Genomic DNA, 22,760 nt, shown 5'->3' on the forward strand with positions numbered 1-22,760 from the left:
ATAACTACTATCTACACTATTAGTAACTGTAATACTAAGTAATACTATATATTATATATATATATATAATAATAATATATATATATTNTTNTATATATATATATATATATATATATATATATATATATATATATATGCATATACATATATACATAATATTAATGAAATAGATCGTATTATTTGTCCAAAAAACATTTTGTGTATATAATGAATAGTTTTAAAACTTGCCCCGATAATTTCCGTGACTTCGATATAATCTTCCTCCTACATGTTTTCCTCGCAAATTATGACTTTTACCCCTTGAGACTTTCCCTCTTCCATGCCAATCAGATCCTCTTTGGAATGTATGGCCAGTCATTAATTCATTATCAGATTCTTCTAGTTCCATCGGACTTTCTCCACGGCTATGATTGCTTCTTCTATCATGAAATTCATCACGTTCGATAGAACGTCTTTGATAATTAGGCGAATATCTGTCATGACTATAGTGATCACGTATATTAGATTGAGCAGAAAACTCATTGCTTCTAATAGGAGAATCCAGCCTCGAGCTTCTAGATTCATGATTCATAGGATCTAAATGATGCTCCTGTTCGTCGGATCTTCTAGAAGGAGACGATTGCCTGTTCCAAGTACGTCTCTGTGAAGAGTTACTTAGACTCCATCTTAGATCCTCTACTTCGCGAAATTTAGATCCATATTCGTAAGTATCTCGTGCGCTCCAATCTAAACGATCCATTATCGGCCGTCTCTCTTCTTTTATTTGCTGGAGGTCGTCCGCATAAACCTGCGATGCAAAGTCGATGGTGGTAATGCATACTTGCACGCCTTTAGTTTCCGTTTCCACTTCATCTGTCTGACAGATTTTCTGATGCGTTTGAGTTGTTCTCGGAACCGATATCGGCTGTTCCGCATTAGTCTCTTTCCAAAATATTTTAGTTTTACTTTTCTGCAAAAGTATCGAATTCGATGTATGGTCGTCGGAAACATCTTTCGTATTGTTTTCTTCGCTGCGATCATAGAAAAATCTACCCTTCATCTTTAAACGCGGATCCTCCACGGGAAGCTGATATATCGCTTGTTCGCAATGTCGCATTATTTCAGGCTTGAATCCTATCAGTAGAGAAAAAAACAGAGTCGCGTAGAATAAAATTTCGAATGATATATACCATAATGCTTATAAAAATAGGTTTTATGTCATGTTACTTGCAATCTTCGTATGTTGTAAATCACATAAGAGAAAAATGTCTTTAAGCACACTTTAATTCCTAATATCTAATCACACAACTCATATGGCGCAATTAATAAGCAATTTAAATTAAATTTAAAAAATTTGAAAGTTCTTACCTGGATATAGTACTGGTATATTAGATGAATCTAAAGGACGTGATAAAAACAAAAATTAGTATCGTTTCATAAATAAGATACATAGGAAACCTTGTAATCAATCAAAAAAAGTGAACTGTATCAATTCTATATCTTTACGCGATTTTTACGCAATCAAATAAATTAAAACATATTCGCACCTTTGGCTGAAACAGATGCTTCCAATAGACTGGATAAGCTGGTTTTTTGCTGCAAGATGAAGTCATAAAAACAATTAATTTTTTTTCTATATATAAAATACATGATTGAAATAAATACAATTCATAACAAATTAAAATTAATTAATGCTCATTAACTTTGACATACCGATAAACATTTCTTGTCAAACTTAAAATCAAATATTCGTCACTATTATATATATTGCAATTACTTTTGGTTTGGAGATGATCGGTGGTTCAGGTGTCTTCATTCGTTCCTGCTGGGGTGGAGAGTAAACTTCCTTGTACGATGTTGCTGATCCATGTTCTGCATAATTCTGCTTCTGTGATGACGTGGAGGATGTGGTTGAATGATTTACAGATTTCTTTTCAAATTGATGGATCGATGATTGTTGGACAAAGGGTGCAGTATACGATGGATTATACGATGCATGCGCACGATCCATCACAGGAGGAGGTACAGGTTGCGGCGAGGGTACAGGAAGCAACGGTGAACACATCACCGGTGGCGCAGCAGCATTCGGCTGATTGTACATAACCGGACCGGATGCATAACTGGTTGGAGTCATGGTTGGGGCAATGGTTGGGGTCATAGATGGAGGAGGCATAGGTTCGAAATTCATTAACGGTGCAGTCGGCATAGGTTCAAAGTTCATAAATGACGGTCCACTTGACATAGGTGGTAACATAGCTGATGATGATGGTGGCAGTGGTGGTTGTGATTGTGGCGGCTGCGTTGGCGGCAATGTCCTATCCGCTTCTTGCTGATATGTGGACGGATTGAGTAACGGTGCAATTCCTTCCATCGTCGCGGACGGTACGTATCCACTGGTATTCACAGCAGTCGACATTGCTTCATGTCCTAGTTGTCTTGCTAGTTCATTGATGAAGGGTGAACGCTTCCTGGGACGTTTCTCCAATGATCTGCTACGTGTGCGACTTCGACGACGAGGACTGTACCGTCTGCTCATTGGTGAACGGCTTAATCGTCTTCTCGAACGTTCCATACTGCGACTCCTCCGATCGCGAGATCGGCTTCTTCGGCTTAATCAAGATAATTACTAAGATATAATCTAATATATTTTCATATCGTATACATATTTGTACAATACAATAATATAAATACAAAATTAGCAAAATCTAAAAAATTATGTCTACGCAAAGTCTGAAAAATTATGTCTACCGTAAATCAATATATTATATAATAATAAACCATAATTACAATATATTTATACACAAAATACTATTTGTAACTTTACTGTACACGCAGTATAAAAAATAATGTTTAACCACGTGACAGCAAGTTTTCAAATCTCTTTTCTAAACCGGAAAGAATTTAAATATCTCTTAACAAAGATGTTAAGAATGTTGTCTCCTCACCGTTCATGCATCCAATCAGCGCGTCTCCTACGTCGCTCAGCACTCCGTCTTCTTTCTATACTGGATCGTCGTTCTCCACTAAGTCGTCTAGGACTTCTTCGTCGAGAATCAGGACTTAATTTGGGGCTTCTCCGGTCGTAGGAGCGCGGTGAATTTTTCAATCTACTTGGACTGTATCTGTAAGGACTTCTATGTCTTTCTACGCTTTTTTTAAAAGGGCTCCTACGACGATCCGGGCTTACAAAGGGACTTTTTCGTCGATGAGGACTCAACCGAGATCGATCAGGAGTTCTCCGCCGAGATGGACTCGCTCTTTCATAACGTTCTAACGATTTGCTTCTACGATGCTCTCTGCTTCGTTGGGCTTCACGCTGAGCTCGTTCTCTATTCTGTTGTTCCTCAGCGATGCTCTGGATGGCTTCAGTTTCCGTGCCAGGTGGGACTACATTGTCCGAATCCAACAAGTATTTGATCGCTTTCTCCTTTTCAGCAAGAAGCTTGTTCTCGGTGTCTCTCTTCGTTCGCATCTTGTCCCTTTCGATGTCCTTAGTGCTCTTCAAAGGATCCCGCCGAGTCTCCTCACGTTTTTTCTCTTCTTTCTTCGGCTTTTTGCGTTTGTCCTTCTCGGGACGATGATGTTCCCTATAATTACTCTTGCCATCATTTGTTTGCTAAAGTATGCAAACTTCCATATTAAAAATAATTGATTGTATACATGTATCATACGCGTAACATACACGTAGCAGAGTATAAGGAAACTATCTGACCACGTGGTTTTGTAACTTATAACTAAATAACTAAAATTAGAATTAAACATAATACATTTGTACAAATTAATTCAATCCAAAAAAATCATGACACTATTTCTTTATAGAAATTGCACTTTTTGCAGAATTTCTTTACAGAAATTGCATTCTTTGCAGAATTTCTTTACAGAAATTGCACTCTTTACAGAAAGAGCACAAAACGGCTTTATTCGTAATATAAAGTATAATAACAATATAATATTACATAAAAATTTACTTAATTATTATTTATTTAATGACACTACCTAGAGATTTGGTTCTTTCCCTGCTTTGTAGATTCTGTCCTGTTTTGCTCAATCTCGCGGTTTTTATCTTCATCTCTTTCCCATGCATCCACGACATCCAATCCTTTCATAAAGTCTTCATCATCGAGGAACTCATTCAGTTCTTCATCCGGTATTTCTCGAAGACCTTTGATCGCACGTTGCACATCATCACTAGTACTCTTCAACAAAGGATCCTCCAGTAATTGGTGGAATTGCTTCACAAATATCCTGCCAGTAATATTTGTATCTTCTTTTTTTATTTCTGCTTCTTCTTTCACTTGAACAACTTTATCATTTGCATCATCCATATTGCTCACCAGTTTGTAATATTATCTCTGCAGTACTCTCAGGAGTCTAAAGTAATCAAGAAAATATCTTTGAGTTCTAAATGAAATCTAATTATGTTCCTTGTATCTATAGGTCTGTTTTTTATTCCTGCTTTTAGAGACTGCAATAAAACTCTCTTTCTCGCTTTTGCCTAATATCTATCACTGTAAGTTCCAAAAGTGTACATTAGTTTAGAAAACAGACCTTATATTGCTATTGCAATTCACTTGTTAAATTCAACAAAAAATATATGTATAAGATTGACAAACTTTTGAGTTGTTTTGAGATATCGAGTTATATCATTTCAGTTATTATTATTTATATTCTTGTATTCAATAAGCTCTATATCCAATTCCAAGTATCTGTATTTTATCTTCAGTATGTTTATCGATATTGAACACGGCAATGCAACTCTTTAACATTTAGACGTTTCTCAACTCTGGGCGTGTAAATTTTTGGATTCAATTTTCAAACACTGATAAGTATTAAGTATAATGACGAGCACAGTGCTCCAACATGTGTAACATGTAGAGTAGGACGATCGATTCCGATCGGGAAACGAAATAATATCCGAGCTTAGTTACCAGTTTGCTTAAGAAAAGTGAAAACGTGATTTCCGCTTCCCGGTGCTGCAGGATTAATGTGAGGAAGAATGCCCAACGCAGGCAGCCTCACATAAATATCGGAAATAGTGAAATCCGTTAGAATCGAAAGAAATAGTAAATAACGACGCAAATTCGCAAGATTTCATGCGTGCGAGTAAAATACCCGAATACACACGAAAACACCTGTGCTTGCTCGACGATGAATCTGCTCTCTTTCTCTCTTTAACTCGTTCAGTTTGGTTCAGTTGGAGAAACTAACCTAATTTCTAACAAGACAGTGTTCGAAAACATCAGTGCGCAATAGTTCCTGCACAGGATGCGGAAACACTCACCGCGCGACAAGAGTCGACGCGGTAAACCAATCAATCATCCAGTTTTTCGAAAGAGCGTATATGTACGTATCTTCCATCACGCGGGAAAATTTGAATGCGATCCAATTTTTACAGTGCGGCAAAAGCGTACCTTACGAAGAAATTCGATTGTGTATCTTGAATAGAGGTGAAAATTATAAACGTGAACGAATTTACTAGAACATTTATAACATTTTTATTAATCAACATTTAATAAAATTGCTTACTTTTTTTTTAGTCAACATTTAATAAATTTGCTCATTTTTTTGTAATTTTCACTTCACGTTTCGAGATATACAATCGACTTTCAAAAACGAAGACCAAGTAATAATCTATTAGCAAATTTAATTTGCATTACACTAGATTAATGCATACTAAATATAAAAATTAAATATAAAAGTATATAAATATATAAGTATATAAATATTTTAAACAATTTAATTTTAAATGACACTGTTACGTTATTTAACAGAACATGTATGTGTATATATAATTTCATTGTCAAAGCTTATATTATTGTCACTAGATATTTAAAAGCAGCCTTTTTTTATGTGTAATAATTCAGTGTACTGCGATCTATAGCAATATTTGTGATAAGAAATATATTAGAAATTTTGTCTTAAACATAGCGTTGCTACATACTATGTTCAAATGTAATTACATCTGATTTTTTACGTCTCGTTTCAATTTGCCATTTTGTGTCGGCAATGTTATAGTAGGCAAATTAATAGGTTTATTTCCTTTGGTGTTATTCATTAATTTAATTATCAAATTTGATAATTCCTCCCTTTTTTTTGTTATAACAATTTCTTCAAACCATGTTTCCAAGATTTTAATTGGCAAAGTATAATCTTTAATAGGATCCTGTGAAAAGGAAAATAAACTCATCACATTTATTATACATAATCAGATATTTAGAATAATATAAATTAAAACATAATAATAAATAATAATAATAAACATAATAATAAAATCAATATTAAAGATCAATTAAATATTAAAGATTTAATATATACTTGCCTTGAAAAAACTTTCCACATATTGTAATAAATACAATCCGCAATCAGTACAATTGGATTGCTTGGGTACTTTCGGATACGCTCCTTTAATAGTATCTTTCGAGAATGTCTCTTCTACACCAAATTTGACAACATATTCGCAACTTAAATAATCTCTTAATGTAGCAATTACCGATGAGTAATTAGTATTACCGAGCGAATCGAATATTAATATGCAGGGACTATAAATTAAATCTAATTTAAATATTAAAAACACAAAAATCATAATAAAATATATTAAATAGATATAAACTGCTGCTTACATCTTGATTTCTTTTTGCTCTTCAAGTTCAACAGCTTTTCTTTTTAATATTTTTATTTTTTTGTTCTTTTGTACAGACTTAGAAGAGTCTCTCGTATTAGAAAAACTAACGAGACTATCATTTTTGTTAATTTCTGTAATACGTTTGGAAACTTTTCCAACTAATCCAGGAAAGCAAATAATAGCCAAGAACCAGTGTTCACTATAAATAATATTATATTTATTATACAAAATATGATATAATTTATGCCTATATTACGAAAAATCAATAGAATTACTTAAAGAATAAAATTAATAAAAAATTGATATTGGCCCATTTATTACAACTATTTAATATGAGGTAAACTTCAAGATACAGATGTATGTACGATAAAACTTCAATGTTTTTCTTTTTTCTCTTATCTATAGAATTGAACTCTTCAATGGATTTTTTTATCTAATATCTCAATATTGATTCCAACTTTTAAGATCCTTGGTCCAGACTGTCCTGAATGAACCCAATACTGAACATCATGGGTACCTTCTAACAAGCGACTCAATACAATATAGTGTCATCCTTGTTTAACATTGACGAACAATAAGAATGTGCAATGTGTAATGATGCACTGTATTATACCATATCATGTGTTTCTTATTAGAAAGCGTCCCATATAAAACACCATTTATAACACCGCTCTTAAGCTTATATTGACTTTATGTTAAATTTACTTACATGTTAAATAGGCTTACTTACTCTTTGTTTATAGGAATTATAACAAAATCTTTTTCAAATATATTAACATCTCTCGTCCATCTCTGTACTCTTGCGTGCCGCTCGGCGGCAAGTGTCATTGGTATGGTATTTTGGGTTTCTCCGAAATGTGTAATCAAACGCTGATAAAAAAATGAACTGAACACATGAGTCCTACGTTGATCAAATTCTGACAATACCTCTAAGGTTAAATACTTTAAATAAAATTCTATAACTGTATCGTTCAAGTATTGGTCTTCTGCGAGACATAAATAATGTGCAGTGGTAATGGTTATTCCTCTTTCTACAGGAAATGATGGATATGTAATTATTCTACAAAAAATAGTTTACGCGTAATAAAAAAAAATTCAATTATTTACAAATTTATAATTTATATCTAAAAAATCAAGTAATATTAGATTAAATAAGCAAAATTATGAAATACATTTTGTCTGATGTATTAAGTTATTAAAAGACAATTATTAAAAATTTAATTTATTAAATATATATTAAATATATTAAATATATTAAATATATTAAATATATTAAATATATATAATTTATTAAATAAGATTCTTACATTTGTATGTCATCATCAGTAGTATCTGTAGCACTTATAGTAGTTGTTAAGTTTTGATTTAGCTTTCGTGTAGTAATGAGCGACTGTAAACATTATAAAAATATTAAATACATATATGTATACATGCTCATATTAAAAATGTACATGTATGTTATGTATAATAAAATATAATTCAGTCAAATACATGATCCCATAACGTCCGTGTGGCTCGTATGAATATATTATTAGCTTCTTGAGGAGTCAATTCGTCTATTTTACTTTCTTGTAAGAATAAACTTGTTAGTATCGCCTTTGAATCTTTCGGTAATTTATCTAGTAATAATGTAATATGTCTATGCATCTCAACTAAAAAATATCAAAAATTTAAAATATTAATCAGATCCAGCTTCGTTTTTTTTAAGAACTTTTATATCTTTTCTATTATTATATTTATCAAAAACTGCGGAGATTGAATAAATATTTTTTAGATAAATCATTAAATTACAGAAACTACAGAACCTATTTAAAATATAGAAAATTCGTTTATGTTGTACCTTTTCCAATAGGATCATAATATGGTCCCTTTGGATCTTGCATTCCTAATAATTCACGTATCTTGGTTCCTGTACTTGGAGACATATAAAGGAATAGTACTGGCATTGTTTGTTCAAAATTAATTAAAAGCTTAATTACATGCCTGTATTTCACATCCAAAGTTACAAAACTTGTATCTGTAAAATATCAAAATATTTCAAAGAACTTATGACTCTTTTTACCCATATTTTCATTATAAATAAAATAAATGTACCATCTTCTACCAAAGGGACATCAAATCTTACACCACTGTAAGAAATCATTACTTTTTGAGGAATACATTTATAAGAACCTATTATAATCATTTGACACTCTAGAGTTAGAGCAGTTCGTGGTAGATTTAGATACTGCTCTGCAATATCTGAAGAATTTTTATCTTCAAACATATTCGTAAAATCCAATATAATTTCATCAATGATATCAGCCGACGTGTTAATTGTGACGATCACCTACGTATATCTTACAAAACATTACTTTCATTATTTTTTTATTCTTCAAGCATCTTCAAAAGCGCGTTCAGAATTCCTATCCGAGTATTGCCCAAATATTATGTTATCCTTATTGAATATCACATTCAAAACAACAAGGATAAATGAAAAATTCATGTGTGGCAATCTGTACATATTCCAATATGTTTATTCTTACATTTGAGAGGTGTGTGAATAGTTAGAATTTTAATTCTTACCGTGTATATGGAAGTCGTTCGTGTCCAGGCGATTTTTTAAATTATGAAAATTTAGAAAACAAGCGAGTTCACGCGCCGTTCTATTCCTAAAGAAATTTGTAGGGTAGGGCAGAGACAAGGGGAAGGTGCCCGTGAAACCCGGCAGAGGGCATTTTCTTGATATTCAAAATTGAACGTGCGCGCGAATACAAATGTGTCCCAGGCACCCTCGTACATTCCACGCATATTTATCGTACAAATAAGAAAAATATTTCAAAAGTACACACGTTCGCGAACGTTGAAATGAATCCTTTTCAATCGTAATACATTTTTATTAATTTACATTTATTAGGAATTGTATGAAGTACATTTCTATGTCTTTCAATCTAAAAAAAAATTTTAGTTTTTTTAAGTGCATTATGAATACTGCTAAATTTAAAATTCTGAGTAGAAAATGTAATACTTGATTGATTTCTCGATACGAATCTGAGAAGAGCGAAATAGACATAAGCATATATTGTGCTTATAAAAATCTACATTTATTGTATGTTACGATTATACTTACTCTAAAAGATTATAATTCCTAAATATCATATGGATTCAATAAATATAATATTGTAATATAAATATTTAAAAGCATAAAATGAAATTTTTTTTATTTTATGAATCCTAGATCATTTATATATATATATATATATATATATATATATATATATATATATATATAGTATACTTATTTTTCTAAGGATTCTGAATTTATACATGTTCAAAAATTATTAATTGTAAAAACGAACTAACTAATCAGACAAATGTGATCAGAATTCTATTACAAAATGTCGATAGAATAACACATAGAAAGAACCACTAATATTTGGTCCATGCCGAAAAACAAATGACTTTAACATCATCATGACTGGTGGCATAGCAATTGATCATAGGTTTTCTTGTACTGCAGCATGTGTAGCAATGTTTTGTTTATTATTTTTGGTATCCAACTATTTACGAAACACTCAAATTGTCGAAAAATGTAACTTTGACTGTCCTCATCGTTCAGCAATATAACCACCGCTACAGGGTTATCCGCCTTTTCTAACGTACATATAAAATTTAGCTTTATGTTGTTTGCTTCATCATGTTCTTTTAATTGCTCCACTACTTTATCTGACATAATTGCTTCTTTCTCCAGAAGACTTAATTGAAGATCCAAAAGAGTTCTACCATTTTTCTTTCTATTGTACCACACACATTTATTCCCTGTGCAGCGAAACGTTACTTTTTGATAACTTTTGGTGTGTACATCAGATAATACTTCAACTTTTTGTTGTTTCGTTTCTTGATCAAGAAGCACCTCAACTTGCAACTTAAAAATCTTTTCAAAGATATCTCTTATTAGATTAAAAGTGATGAAATACCAATTATCTTTCTTATATTGCTCTTTATTAGTAATATCTGTACGTGTATCAAAATCTTCTGGTAATCCAGCATGGAGAAAACGACCCGCCTTTATTACATTTCTGAAATTCTTTTTTTTCTTTTTTAACTGTTTCAATTGAGGAGGTATTGAAGTGAATAACATCTTTATTAAATAATTGTAATTATTTTCACTAGCCGTTGAACAGACGTCAGCGCTAAATTTGCAGCAATGTTGAAATGCTAATAATGCACGATCTGACGTATTTGCGGCTGTATTTTGATTAAGTTCAATTGGATCCTGCACACATATTGGCTTATAAATATCCAATTTCTTGGTATTATTATCCATGATGTAACTTTTATATCTGTCCATGTAATTGGGTAATTTATCTAACTGTGCGAAATCAGGCAATGAATATGTTTTTCCGTCCAATAAACATAGCACACATGCAGTAAAATTAAATTCACCGTAAAAGGTAAAGAAATTGTGAAGCAGTGTTGCAATATTACTGCTGTTGGTAATAGCTGGTAACACAGTATTTTCATCAAAATTTACTTGCCAGCCATTCAAAATCTGTGGGATACAATTTCTCTGAAGGTGTAGTAAAGGCGGAAGGAGACTAATCGATTCTTGCTGAAGGTAAAAAATAATTAGACATACTAATCCATAACTAGAAATTCTTCCACTACCCGAAATTCCGAAATGCCTCGCCCAATACTTGATGAGCAGCATTAGTGGTCTTAATCGAGGATCGTGTAATGCACAATATCGTAAAAAGTCACTTTTATAGATGCCTAGGCCATTTTTGAAGGAAATATCGCAGGAGACATTAGTCGGTATATAACGGAATTTTATAATAGGTGTTTTCGCTTTAGGGATTGATATTATGTTGGTAAATACAGATTTCAAATTATACATAATTCTTCTCACTTTCTTGAAAACCATTGTCGTCCATATATGCGATGGCATATCCGGTTTATAATAATTTGGCGGCAAACCTGAAACAGAAATGGACGTTATTTAAATATGCCACTCATATATTCATGCGATAATTAAATTAGAAAATTTCTTACCGATTTTACCGACGTACATGTAGATATCTAAGTCACTTTCTTTAAAGCTTAATTGCGCCACTGTTGAACCAAATCTGTATGTCCGACATTCTGGGAAAATCGATCTGAATATTTCATCTAAATGAGAACAAATGACATTATATCTTGTTGTCAATTCAACTTCAGTAAGTTGTACTGCATTTAAAAGTGCTGCTAATTGATTGTCAAATGTCACTTCGTTTTCAATAACATCTTTTATACGATCGTAACCTATTGGATCTTCTTCTTCTTCTTCAGTTTTATTCTCAAATCTTTTTTTTTTCGAACAGTGTCATTTTGTTGTTGTGGCTCTAAATTAGTAGGTTTTTGTAGTTGCGCTATAAAACAATGAGCGTATATATAAGTAATATCATTTCAAAATTATTAAGAGATATAATAATTGTGTGTGTGCATCTTACTTTCACTTCTCCTCAGTCTTCTCATACATAATTTTTCATTTGGTAGCCAATTTGTTCTGCTCATTAAAATATTAGTAGGATTCCTGCAATGCAATAACAAAACATAAATATTTTACAAGCAATATTTTGTAGAATAATACCTTTATTCACATGCTTCTAGTTATTAATAATTAAAAAAAAGTCTAAAAAATTAATAATAATCTAAAATCTAGTTATTAATATTTGTGTTCTTTTTTTTCTTTTTAAATAATAATTATATATATTTATATTATAAACAATAATTATATTATAAACAAGAGAATAAATATTTATTCTAAAAATTAGGAAAAAAAGAAAAACTTATTATATAGATTCCTAATATTTAAAAGAATAACGATAATAAATCTTTATTTTTACAGAGTAAAAAAATATAATCTATGTTTATAACTAAAAAAACTAATATTATTATGTAATCGCCTTTACGTTCAAAAAAATAAAACAATAATAAATATTTCCATGAACTAGACAGACGAAAATTTTATTCTTGTATATTCTATCATAAATATTAATTATGAATTTTTATTACCTTTCAGTATATTCAATCCAAAAGAAATCCTGTCCAAAACGTTGTCTTTTAACTGTTCCAAATCGTCGAAAAAAATTTACTAAATCCATTGGCGAGAGAGTTTTTGGTAAAGGTGAAACACAAAGCGATCTTCCTGATAAATAAGGCTGCTCCTCTTCAAGTGATTTTTGTTCTGAACTTGTTACTTGATATTTTGAACTCGTGGGGACCTGTTCACTTTTATGTTTGAAAGATTCATCATATGATTGAGAATTCATGTTTCAAAATTGTGAAAAATAATCGTAATTTATTATATTTAGTTGCGTTTCTTGTTTAGTAAAGAAATATTTTATTATTTTTAATTCAAATTTAATGTTTGACCATAAGCAGTAATCATTTTCAAAAAATATTTTGTTTCAATAAATCCTTTTGAATTTCCGGCACAAAGAACAACACCATTTTCAGATTCAAAAAATATTAAGCCATCTTCCTTTGCTTTCTCAAAATTCATATAAATAAAAAGTTCAGCATTTTGACGTAAACCATTGATAAAATTTAATCCCTTTGCAAAATGAATATGATTTCTTTTCATACGTGATAGACCTTCTGTTCTTATATTTGGCCAGTACTTCAAATAGGTGCCATGAATTAAGTCAAAGTCTATGCGGTCAAGTATTCTCAAACTTAATTCATTGATCTTGAATAGAGAATGTCCTTGATTTGCTTTAATCTCTAAAATACCATTAATAATCTTAAGAGTAAATCTTTGTTTGTTATTTTCTTTTACTATTCTCTTGATATCATCAATAGTATAATGATGTAGTGATTTATTTAACAATTCATTAACTGCAACAAAACCATTTGGTTTAATATTCAAACCTTCCTTTGTAGCGCCATGACGTAGTAGGTATGATAATCTTTTGCTGAGAGCAATATCACTTTTATTCTGAGTCTGAAAATAACATTAATAATATTTGTTAGAGATCATGAATTATATTTTTCATTCAATCCTATTAATTAAATTATTACAAAGATTCTTTTTAAAAATGCAAATGCAAATTTTTAAGCTCTTTGTAGAACATATTCTTTAGACAAAGTCTATATGATAAAATAATTAAAAATAATTATTACTGTTATTATATTGATTTAAAAATATATTCTGTTAATATATTCATAAAATATATTAATAATTTCAAAAAATGCTTCTTAAAAAATATTTTTAATTGCCCTGTAGACTTATTTTATAATTTCTCACAGCAATGTCATTGTTGTATTGTTGCTAGATTTTTTATTATGTACACTATAACTTTATGTACAATATAACTATAAGGACACTGTTATTAAGACTTAATAATAGAATAGGCTATTCTTTCAATTGCAATTTCAATAGTAATCATATATTAATATTAATTTTATTAGAAATTTACTAATAACTTACAATAATTTTTACAAAAATAAAATGTTTAGTTATCTTTAACAAAAATATGTAAGATAAATGTTAAAATATATAAATTATAATTATAAAAAAGAAAGAAAAAAAAGATAAAAGTTCAAATAGAAATATAATGTATGTCACATATATTAGATTTATCGACATTTAGATGTTTAACTTAATTTTCGTTTTCTCCAAGCAGGACTACATAGTTATTCGCTCAATTCAGTTACTAGCTCAATTTATGTAGTCCTTCTAGCATATCAATGACCGTTCAGATATAAATAATAAAAAATAATAATAAATGTATGTTTCAAAGACGAAGCAATTAAAAGCAAATCATTATACAGGCTCGCGTAGAAAAACACCAAAAACACATCAAAAACAGAATGATTTCTTAAATGTAATTTTATATTATCACGATGTTAATACGAGTTAATATTTATAGAAAGTCCACAAATGTCTTTTCCATAATAAATAACTACATCACGAATGTCTAACCTTTGAAAACATGAAATTAGCGTAGTTCGCAATCCTCGTAACTTCCACCAAACTAATTGGTTTTCTTTACACTAATTTAAAGGTATGTGTCTCTGAATTAACAGTATTATGTTCGTCGCAAATTTATAAAATTTTAATTAATATTATAACGACAATAATGGCGTAACACCCCACATACGCATTGGCCGTGAAACAAATTATATCTGCGCTTGTTACATCTAAGCTCGAAAATGCTATACCGACTGTACTATCGACTGTATTATCCGTGCGTTTTATTTCACTGATTTTCTTAATGTCATTCCGAGGTTAAACACGAGATGGCATATGTGTAGAACACCCTCATTTTACAAGCATATACATATTGTATGTGCATTTGCACAATAGATATATAAATTGGAGATAAACACGTCAAAAATTAATAAATTATAGATTTTTAATACCGACAGCGCATGTTAAAACCATAGCGCAGCCTTGGTTAGAAGTACAATCCTTTCTTCCGAGATTTAAATTGACGTGCATTAAATTGACGATGGAACAATCGATACATCGAACAGTGTCGAGAACGTTCAATTTTTAAGAGTCGAAACGATTTCGATATTATTTATGGCAAGAAATTCTAGCTACATATCATATATACACTTCGAGGTTCTTTGTTTTAAATTCCTTTTTCATTAAACGAAAAAAAAACTTAACAATTTCATTTATGTTAATTAAATACTTCATTTTTTGACGAATTAATCATCGAGCAGAATTTAAAGAATAAAAATTATAAATATATAATTATTATTGTTAATTTTATCTTTTTCTTTATATATTAAATAATAAGAAATTAATTCTATATATACTAATAAACTACCGTAGAAATTATATATTTGACGAATTAATCAAATTTATTTTAAATATATAATTCACTATCCTCAATCTAATCTCTGTTACATATATGTTAAACAATAAAAAAATTAAGTTTGTTCATATTAAAACATTATTCATGTTGAAATAAAGATAAATTTTATGAATTAACAGACGATTAATTTAATCGGCAGAATTATTTAAAACAAAATATATAACCTTTTAAAAAAAGACTTTTATAGCGTACAAGTCTATGTTTTTAATTATATATATATACAATTCTTTGTTTTCAAATTAATTTTTTTTTGTTTGTTAAACAATAAAATTTCTAATTCTATTCGTATTAACAAAATAATATTTTATCTCATCAGCTTTTTATTTTTTAGCCACATATTTATTAGATTAAAATTCAAATTATAATAGACTTTATAAATAAATCAAATTATTAGATAAAAAGAACATAAAAGCCAATGCGATGCAAAAAATTGATTCTATTATTATTTAAATATATAATTTAAATACAAATGTTTTTGTATTAAATTTTATCATATACTTATATATTTAATCAATAAAAAGATGTTTTTCTCAGTATAACTAGACGACAGTTTCACTTATTTCTTTGCGTTTAACAAGACATTTAAATTCCTTTTTAGAAATTTAAGAACTTTGTTAAATTCAAATCGATTTGATAACATAGTGAATTACCGTTGCAGTTGACAATTATTTTTATATAATTTGTGAATTGCTAACATTCATTGCTGATTATTGCTATTATTTTGTCTTTAATGTAATGCTTTTTTTGGTCAAATTATACTTAAGTGATCGTATTTTAATACGATCTCGACGTGTGCACGATCTCATTTTGATACAATAATACATCTTACGCTTTATATAATATAAACGTACATTTATTTCTTATTGTAATTATTTGACTGCAGAAAAGATGTATAGTCGAAACATTCCATGCATTGTATATTAACTAGTTCTTTAATTTCTCTTGATTTAATAAACTGATTTTAATGTTTGTTAATTAAATCTATCTATTAAATAAAATCTATAGAAGATCTATTAAATAAAAACTTGTTCATTCGACTTTTCTACCAATTTTATATTTACATTGCAATTTTATGCTAGAAATTGATATTATAATTAATTGATATTATAATTAATGATTATTTAAAGATAAGTTTAATTATATTTAAAGATTGACAAATTCTCAAAAACAATATTGATACGATTACATAATATTTCTAAATACACATATATATAATAAAATAATTTTTGAAAAATCTGACCGTAAAAGGATTTTGAAACCTTTACAGAAATTTAATATTGAAAGACATTGATATTAATTATTTCTTTTAATATTAAATTAACCAGTATTAAAATGCATTTCTAAAAAAAATGATAAAACTTTTGTTTAAATTTGTTCTTCTTATATTTCTCATCATTCTGACAACATATTTAGAGAAACGTTTATTATTCTTTCTAAAATATTTTGTCATCAGTAACGGACATAAGAGCCTATGAAAAACTATTCCTACTGAAAAAAAATACCGTTGCATGATAAAATCACATAATTAAAACACATAAATCGTAATGGATTGTTCCAAATCAGTACACGATTTTAAAATTATGTATTTTGAAAAGTCATACGATATGTTCTTTTTTCTTCTATTTCTATCATTCAATTCTTTAAAATTCGATATAACATCTATATAACTATAATATCACATAATGGAATGAAATTATTTGTAATATTATGTGATTTTTGGAATTACATTATCATTTTAAAAAAATCACGTAGTGATTTAGAACAATTCATTACGTGATTTACATGTTTTAAATATGATTTCATCATGTAATTTGTGACATATTTTTTTTCAGTAGGAATAGATACATTTATGTTGATCGTTTGTTTAAATCAATTTGTTTCCTCTATCTGATCTATACTGACATGTAGGTATCTAAAGGTCATCAAAATCAGGAAAAAAACATAGGTAACTTCTTGTGAGAGAACAGAATGTCTCGAAGTGATATACAAACGTCAGTCAATAGTTGACTGTGAATCTAGACACATCGTGAAGATACATCCGTCGGGAAACGTTTGTATTATTTCGGGAATATGTTTACAAAACACATAAAGGTATGTAACCGCGCAAACATTGTCAATGTCTCTTTTAAAACGCGAGGAAATATTACAATTTTTTTTTAATTTTTTAAAGAAAGAAGATTTTAAAGATTTTTTTTTAAAGAAAAGATTCATCTTATCATCGGATATTTTTCAATTATTGTCCCAATTATTATTATCCGTTCGATTTGCATTGTGCTAGATTTGGACATGATTTTACGAAATCACATAAATCTGTACTTTAGAACACAAGTCTTGTCTATCACGAATGGTGAATCGCGTCGGTTCTAGTTTGCTTCCGTTTTCGTGATGTTAAATAAACGGAACGAAAAAAGATTAGAATACTTAGAATCTACATGTGTACACTCGAGTTCGATAATCGCCATCATATATATGTCGATATTTTCATATCATAAGTGATTCGCGAGTATTTCGGAATATCAAAAATCAGCATAAAAGTAAAATATTAGTGATATTAAATCCATTATTCTGTAACATTTAACGACAGTAACGATCGTTACATCATCATTGCGTAGATTTTATATACAGTATACCCTAAAACTTTTAGAGTGAAGAAATCTCATTTTTTTAAATTGAAAATTGAGCTACTTTTTTCAAAACTGTCCCAATTTTTAATCTTTAGAATGAGAGATCATATCAAAAAATTTAGAGAATGAAAAAGCTGCGCTATGACCATATAATGATATCATTATTACCGATAAGAATTAGGAATACAAAATAGAGATCTAAATCGACATTAAAAGGCCGAATCTAAAAATCAAGTTTTCATTTCCTTAGATCGCGCAATTACTGCTTTTGTATTGTGTCACCGTACAAAGTTACATCGCAGCTGAAAATAGATTATTGAAAGAAGACGCTAATTTCTTTCAAAACTTGTGTAATAATATAATTTATGATAATAAAAAAGAAACTAATGATTCATATGGGATCAATCTATATCCTTTCTTGTGGTTATCATATAAGTGGAGCAATTCTAAATCCTATCATTCAAACATCGGAGGCAGAACTTTCAATGAGCATCCACTGAAAGATCAACTTTCAGTGCCCGTAAATAAAAGTGACAATAGAATGCAAGGTAAGAAAGTATGATTTTTTTGTCATACAGAGGCACAATATCACGCCATAATAAAAATATTGTATCAAATGTATCTTGATTTATTAGGTCGAAAAATAACCGTTAATGAACTCATAAAGCGCACTAAGTTGATCACAACCTACATAAAGAAATTTCAAAAAGATGCAAATGGTACCGTTACTAATTCCTCTCAAAACTTTAAAGAAGCCAACTTCGACGCAGATCTTTTGCTTACCTTTGTAATGATGATATATCAATGGACTTCCGATGTAATAATCCTAAATACTATCGGCAAATCATATTACGAGAAGATCTTAAAGCTTCCAGAAAAATGTGAACCCCAGCTGATACAGACTAACTACACACTGCAAGGTGAGAGAGATTTTTTTATTGTAGAGAAGCGCAAAGTGTTTGCGTCAAAGTGGAATTGTTTCACAAGAATCTCAATCTTTTATGCAGATCGTATAATAAGATCCTCCGATATCATAAGCATCATTAAAATGATCCAAAATCAATTACATACGAAATCAAAGGAATTATTGAAGAAAAAGGACTACCACACAATGGAACGTAAGAGAAAGATTTTTCGCGTAATATCGTGACAAAATAAAAATATTATTCAGAATGTTGATTTTTCATGCAGATAATTCGACAACGGCTGAACAGCTCATAAAACTTATTAAATCGATCGTATTTGAATTAAACGAGAAATTAAATTCTGAGGAAACTATAATATCGTCACGTCTCAATAAGGACATAGTCAAACTTCAATTGTTCGCATATAAATGGGTCCTTAATATACGTTATCCGAATATCCGCAAAAAATCTGTTAAGAACTTCCAACCACTGAAAGATCAGTCTTCATTGCTCATGGACAAACATGACAACGAATCGACAAGTAAGAGAAAGATTTTTTGCAGTAGAAAATTGCAATAGCGCACCAATATAAACATATTTTTGTAAAAATCTTGATCTCTTATATAGATCAGGAGAAAAACACGAGAAAAACAGATGTCTTGAAGCGCGAGGGTAGATCGTTGACAACGCTCGATGCTTCTACTGAAACGGTGTGCAAATTCGAACGAATCATACACCACACATTAGAAATGCGGCTATATGTCTTCGGACGGATAACGCATGAGTGGTTCACTTATGAAAACTATACTATTGGAGGAAGATCTTTAAATGATTTTCAGCTTCCACTGGAAGATCAGTCTTTCTCATTGCCCGTGGAAGAAAGGGGCTATGAACTGGAAGGTGAAAGAAAGATTTTTTTAGAAAAGAACAAATCACAAAATTATCACAAAATATCAATGTAATCTGCCAAATCTCGATTTTTTTTCACAGACGAAATAACCATCAAGGATTTCATGGATAATGTTAAATTAATTAAACATCAAATAAATGAAAATTTAAAGATATCCGAGGAAACTACAATGGACACTAGTAACGAATCCTCTCAAAAATTACGAAATAGGGAACACATACATGTTAAAAAATCTAACGTTGATTCAATCAACAAACACTTGAATTATCTTCGATTAAAATACATATTGACGATATATCGGTGGATTTCTAATATAATAATTTACAATACCATTGGCAAAACGTCTCTCGGTGACATCTTTTCACGTCTACGGGAATGTCAACCTATGTTTCCCGTGAAAGAGACCAACGAGCAACTAAAAGGTAAGAGAAAATTTTTTATTTGTTGCGTAATATCAATACAAAGTAGAAATATTATTTCACAAATATCTCATTCTTTTACAGAATTTGAGGAAATAAGTAAGGAAATCATTTATCTCACCCAGTTGCTCCAGACAACTGCCTCCGAAATTTGAGGAGAACACTTATACACATACTGGTGATGAAAATAATATAAACAGTTTACACAGCAAACAGTTTACACAGTAAACATAATGATTTCTCAAAACATTCAAAATATTTCTTTTATTTATATATTGCATTTGATATTAAGGATCCACTGATAAGGATTATTGGATTATAGCGAAAGAAGTGAAAAATCATGTGTTTCTTTTCTTACATCGATATAAATTTTATCAATTTATTGCATTAATCTATGAAATATATATCGCGGTTTATTTTATTTTATAAACTAAAAATAAGCAATAAAGTAATTTATCTAATTTTATAACTGTATAACTGGAAAATGTAATAAGAATTTATTCAGAAATATTCAATCTTAAAATCTGATTTAATTGAATAGCCTCTCCACTTATTTGTATTATCATTTACATATAGGTCTTTGTCATTTGTTATTATTGTTGTATGAGATTCAAAAGAATTATCGTAAACTTGCAGCGAAAGACAAAGAGCTTTTTAAATCTTTATTTTAGATTATTCTATCTTCGAGGCATGAAGACGAGTAAGAGTATCCGAGGTTTGGGATTCCACCTTATGATAGAAAAAAGGACGAATCGTTTAAAATTAAGAACCCAATTATCTGACAACGATCTCTTCTACTTCTCGCCAATGAAATTCTCTGACAACATTATTAGTCGTGTAACTTTCATGCGAAAATTGTATATATTGACAATTTATTAGAATTTTTTAAAAAAATATTGTATTTACAATTTGTGTCTGTAATACAAAGATCGGATAGATTATTACTTATATGTCATTGTCTTGAAATTAAAATTCTTTATTAAAATTTTTCATTTGAAGTATTGTCAGTAATCTCGTGCTATTATTACATATAAAGATAATGTAGAAACATAATATTCTGAAGAAGCATTCATATACGATTTGAAAAGTAGAAAATTGTATTTTAACTTGTATTTTAATTGTATCGTAACTTCTTCAGACTAATTTTATTGGAACAACCAAAATTTTTTAAATTCAATTCATGCACATTTTGATAAAATCTCAATCGTACAGAAACAACATTGCTGCAAGTTTTGTTGAGGATAATTTATACTTAATTAATTTTTCCAAAATTTTGACTATTTTTTTAACGTATAAATTATTATGTAATTATACATTAAATCTGAAATCATGCTGATAGAATTAAATAATTTCATTATTTAATGTCTTTATTTTGATATACATATATTACAATGTACATAGTCTGAAGGAGTTAAACTCGACAGATTGATTAGCTCGGTCAACCAACTTAGAAGAAATTTGGTTGGATCTTTTATCATTGGAATGAATATTTGAAGTAGATATGCATCAACATAGATATCCATCAACATATAATTTAAACAAATGTGGCATAAAAATTATCTGCGACAAAAAGCTGCTTGCAAAGTTTGATATAATAGATTGATTTAGACACATTTTTTCAAATTCAAAATTTAATTATGTAATTATTTATTTATCACAATGTATACTTGAGCGAACACAGACGTATGTGTGTGCACAAATTAAAAGTATATTTTATTTTTTAAGTTTTTAAGTGAAATAATAATCGTTGATCTATAAAAATAATTTAAGCGAATGTTAAAGATAATATTGTTTTTTAGTAAAAAATAATTAAAATTATTTATTCTGTAATGTGAACTACAGATTTTCAATACTGATAGCATATATTAAAACATAATCCTAATGCAACCTTGATTAATATAATCTTTTCTTTCGAGACTCAAATTGACGCACATTCAGTGGAACAATCGATACATCGAACAGTTTCAAGAATAATCAATCTTCAAAAGGCAAAACGACTTGGACCAAATTTGAAATTTTGATTTAACCGACGACTTGAATTTAATGCTATATTATTTACGATTAGAAACTCTAGCTGCATATACATATATATAATTCGATATTTTTTGTTTTAAATTTCTTTTCCATGTATCAAATGGAAAATTAATAATTTCATACGTTAATAAAATATTTCAATTTTTGACGAGTTAATTATATTCATTCGATTAATTCATAATAAGCAGAATTTAAAGTATTAAAATTGTAAGTATTAAAGAATTAAAATATTATTATTATTGTCAATCTCACTTTTTTTTCACATATTAAATATAACTTGTTTTATATATATATATATATATATATATATATATATATATATAATAATAATAATTAATTATTATTATATAATAATAAATTAGTTAGTAAGTAAATTAAATTAACGTAGTTAAGTTAAATTTAAGTTTAGTAACGTTAA

At 29.2% G+C, this 22,760-nt stretch overlaps 5 protein-coding genes across 5 annotated transcripts; 1 reads left to right on the forward strand and 4 right to left on the reverse strand.

Moving 5' to 3' along the window:
* Positions 1–217: 217 nt before the first annotated feature.
* LOC105622629 (serine/arginine repetitive matrix protein 1-like) lies at positions 218–4,304 on the reverse strand. Its single transcript, XM_012204048.1, has 6 exons — positions 3,976–4,304; positions 2,925–3,566; positions 1,757–2,588; positions 1,527–1,575; positions 1,348–1,377; positions 218–1,113 (listed from the first exon to the last, which is right to left on the reverse strand). Exons 1-6 carry the CDS (start codon positions 4,302–4,304, stop codon positions 218–220), a joined length of 2,778 nt encoding a protein of 925 aa, XP_012059438.1.
* Positions 4,305–5,935: 1,631 nt separating this feature from the next.
* LOC105622641 (sentrin-specific protease 6-like) lies at positions 5,936–9,391 on the reverse strand. Its single transcript, XM_012204059.1, has 9 exons — positions 9,356–9,391; positions 8,696–8,930; positions 8,442–8,618; positions 8,093–8,253; positions 7,909–7,991; positions 7,332–7,661; positions 6,710–6,800; positions 6,299–6,541; positions 5,936–6,142 (listed from the first exon to the last, which is right to left on the reverse strand). The coding sequence occupies exons 1-9, from the start codon at positions 9,389–9,391 to the stop codon at positions 5,936–5,938; spliced, it is 1,563 nt and encodes a 520-aa protein (XP_012059449.1).
* Positions 9,392–10,052: 661 nt separating this feature from the next.
* On the reverse strand, positions 10,053–12,891 carry LOC105619667 (speckle targeted PIP5K1A-regulated poly(A) polymerase-like). The gene is given in 5 exon segments (XM_012201189.1): positions 10,053–11,557; positions 11,633–11,935; positions 11,938–11,988; positions 12,070–12,152; positions 12,635–12,891. Coding segments are annotated over 5 exon segments (2,199 nt in total).
* An 80-nt stretch (positions 12,892–12,971) lies between these two features.
* LOC105619678 (tRNA 2'-phosphotransferase 1) lies at positions 12,972–14,558 on the reverse strand. The gene is made up of 2 exons (XM_012201200.1): positions 14,547–14,558; positions 12,972–13,565 (listed from the first exon to the last, which is right to left on the reverse strand). Exons 1-2 carry the CDS (start codon positions 14,556–14,558, stop codon positions 12,972–12,974), a joined length of 606 nt encoding a protein of 201 aa, XP_012056590.1.
* A 2,962-nt stretch (positions 14,559–17,520) lies between these two features.
* On the forward strand, positions 17,521–20,463 carry LOC105619689. The gene is made up of 8 exons (XM_012201212.1): positions 17,521–17,541; positions 18,325–18,622; positions 18,710–18,994; positions 19,082–19,192; positions 19,266–19,520; positions 19,607–19,879; positions 19,970–20,311; positions 20,393–20,463. The coding sequence occupies exons 1-8, from the start codon at positions 17,521–17,523 to the stop codon at positions 20,461–20,463; spliced, it is 1,656 nt and encodes a 551-aa protein (XP_012056602.1).
* The last annotated feature ends 2,297 nt before the right edge of the window (positions 20,464–22,760 follow it).

The sequence above is a fragment of the Atta cephalotes genome, assembly GCF_000143395.1.
Source record: "Atta cephalotes unplaced genomic scaffold scaffold00002, whole genome shotgun sequence".
Classification (NCBI taxonomy): domain Eukaryota; kingdom Metazoa; phylum Arthropoda; class Insecta; order Hymenoptera; family Formicidae; genus Atta; species Atta cephalotes.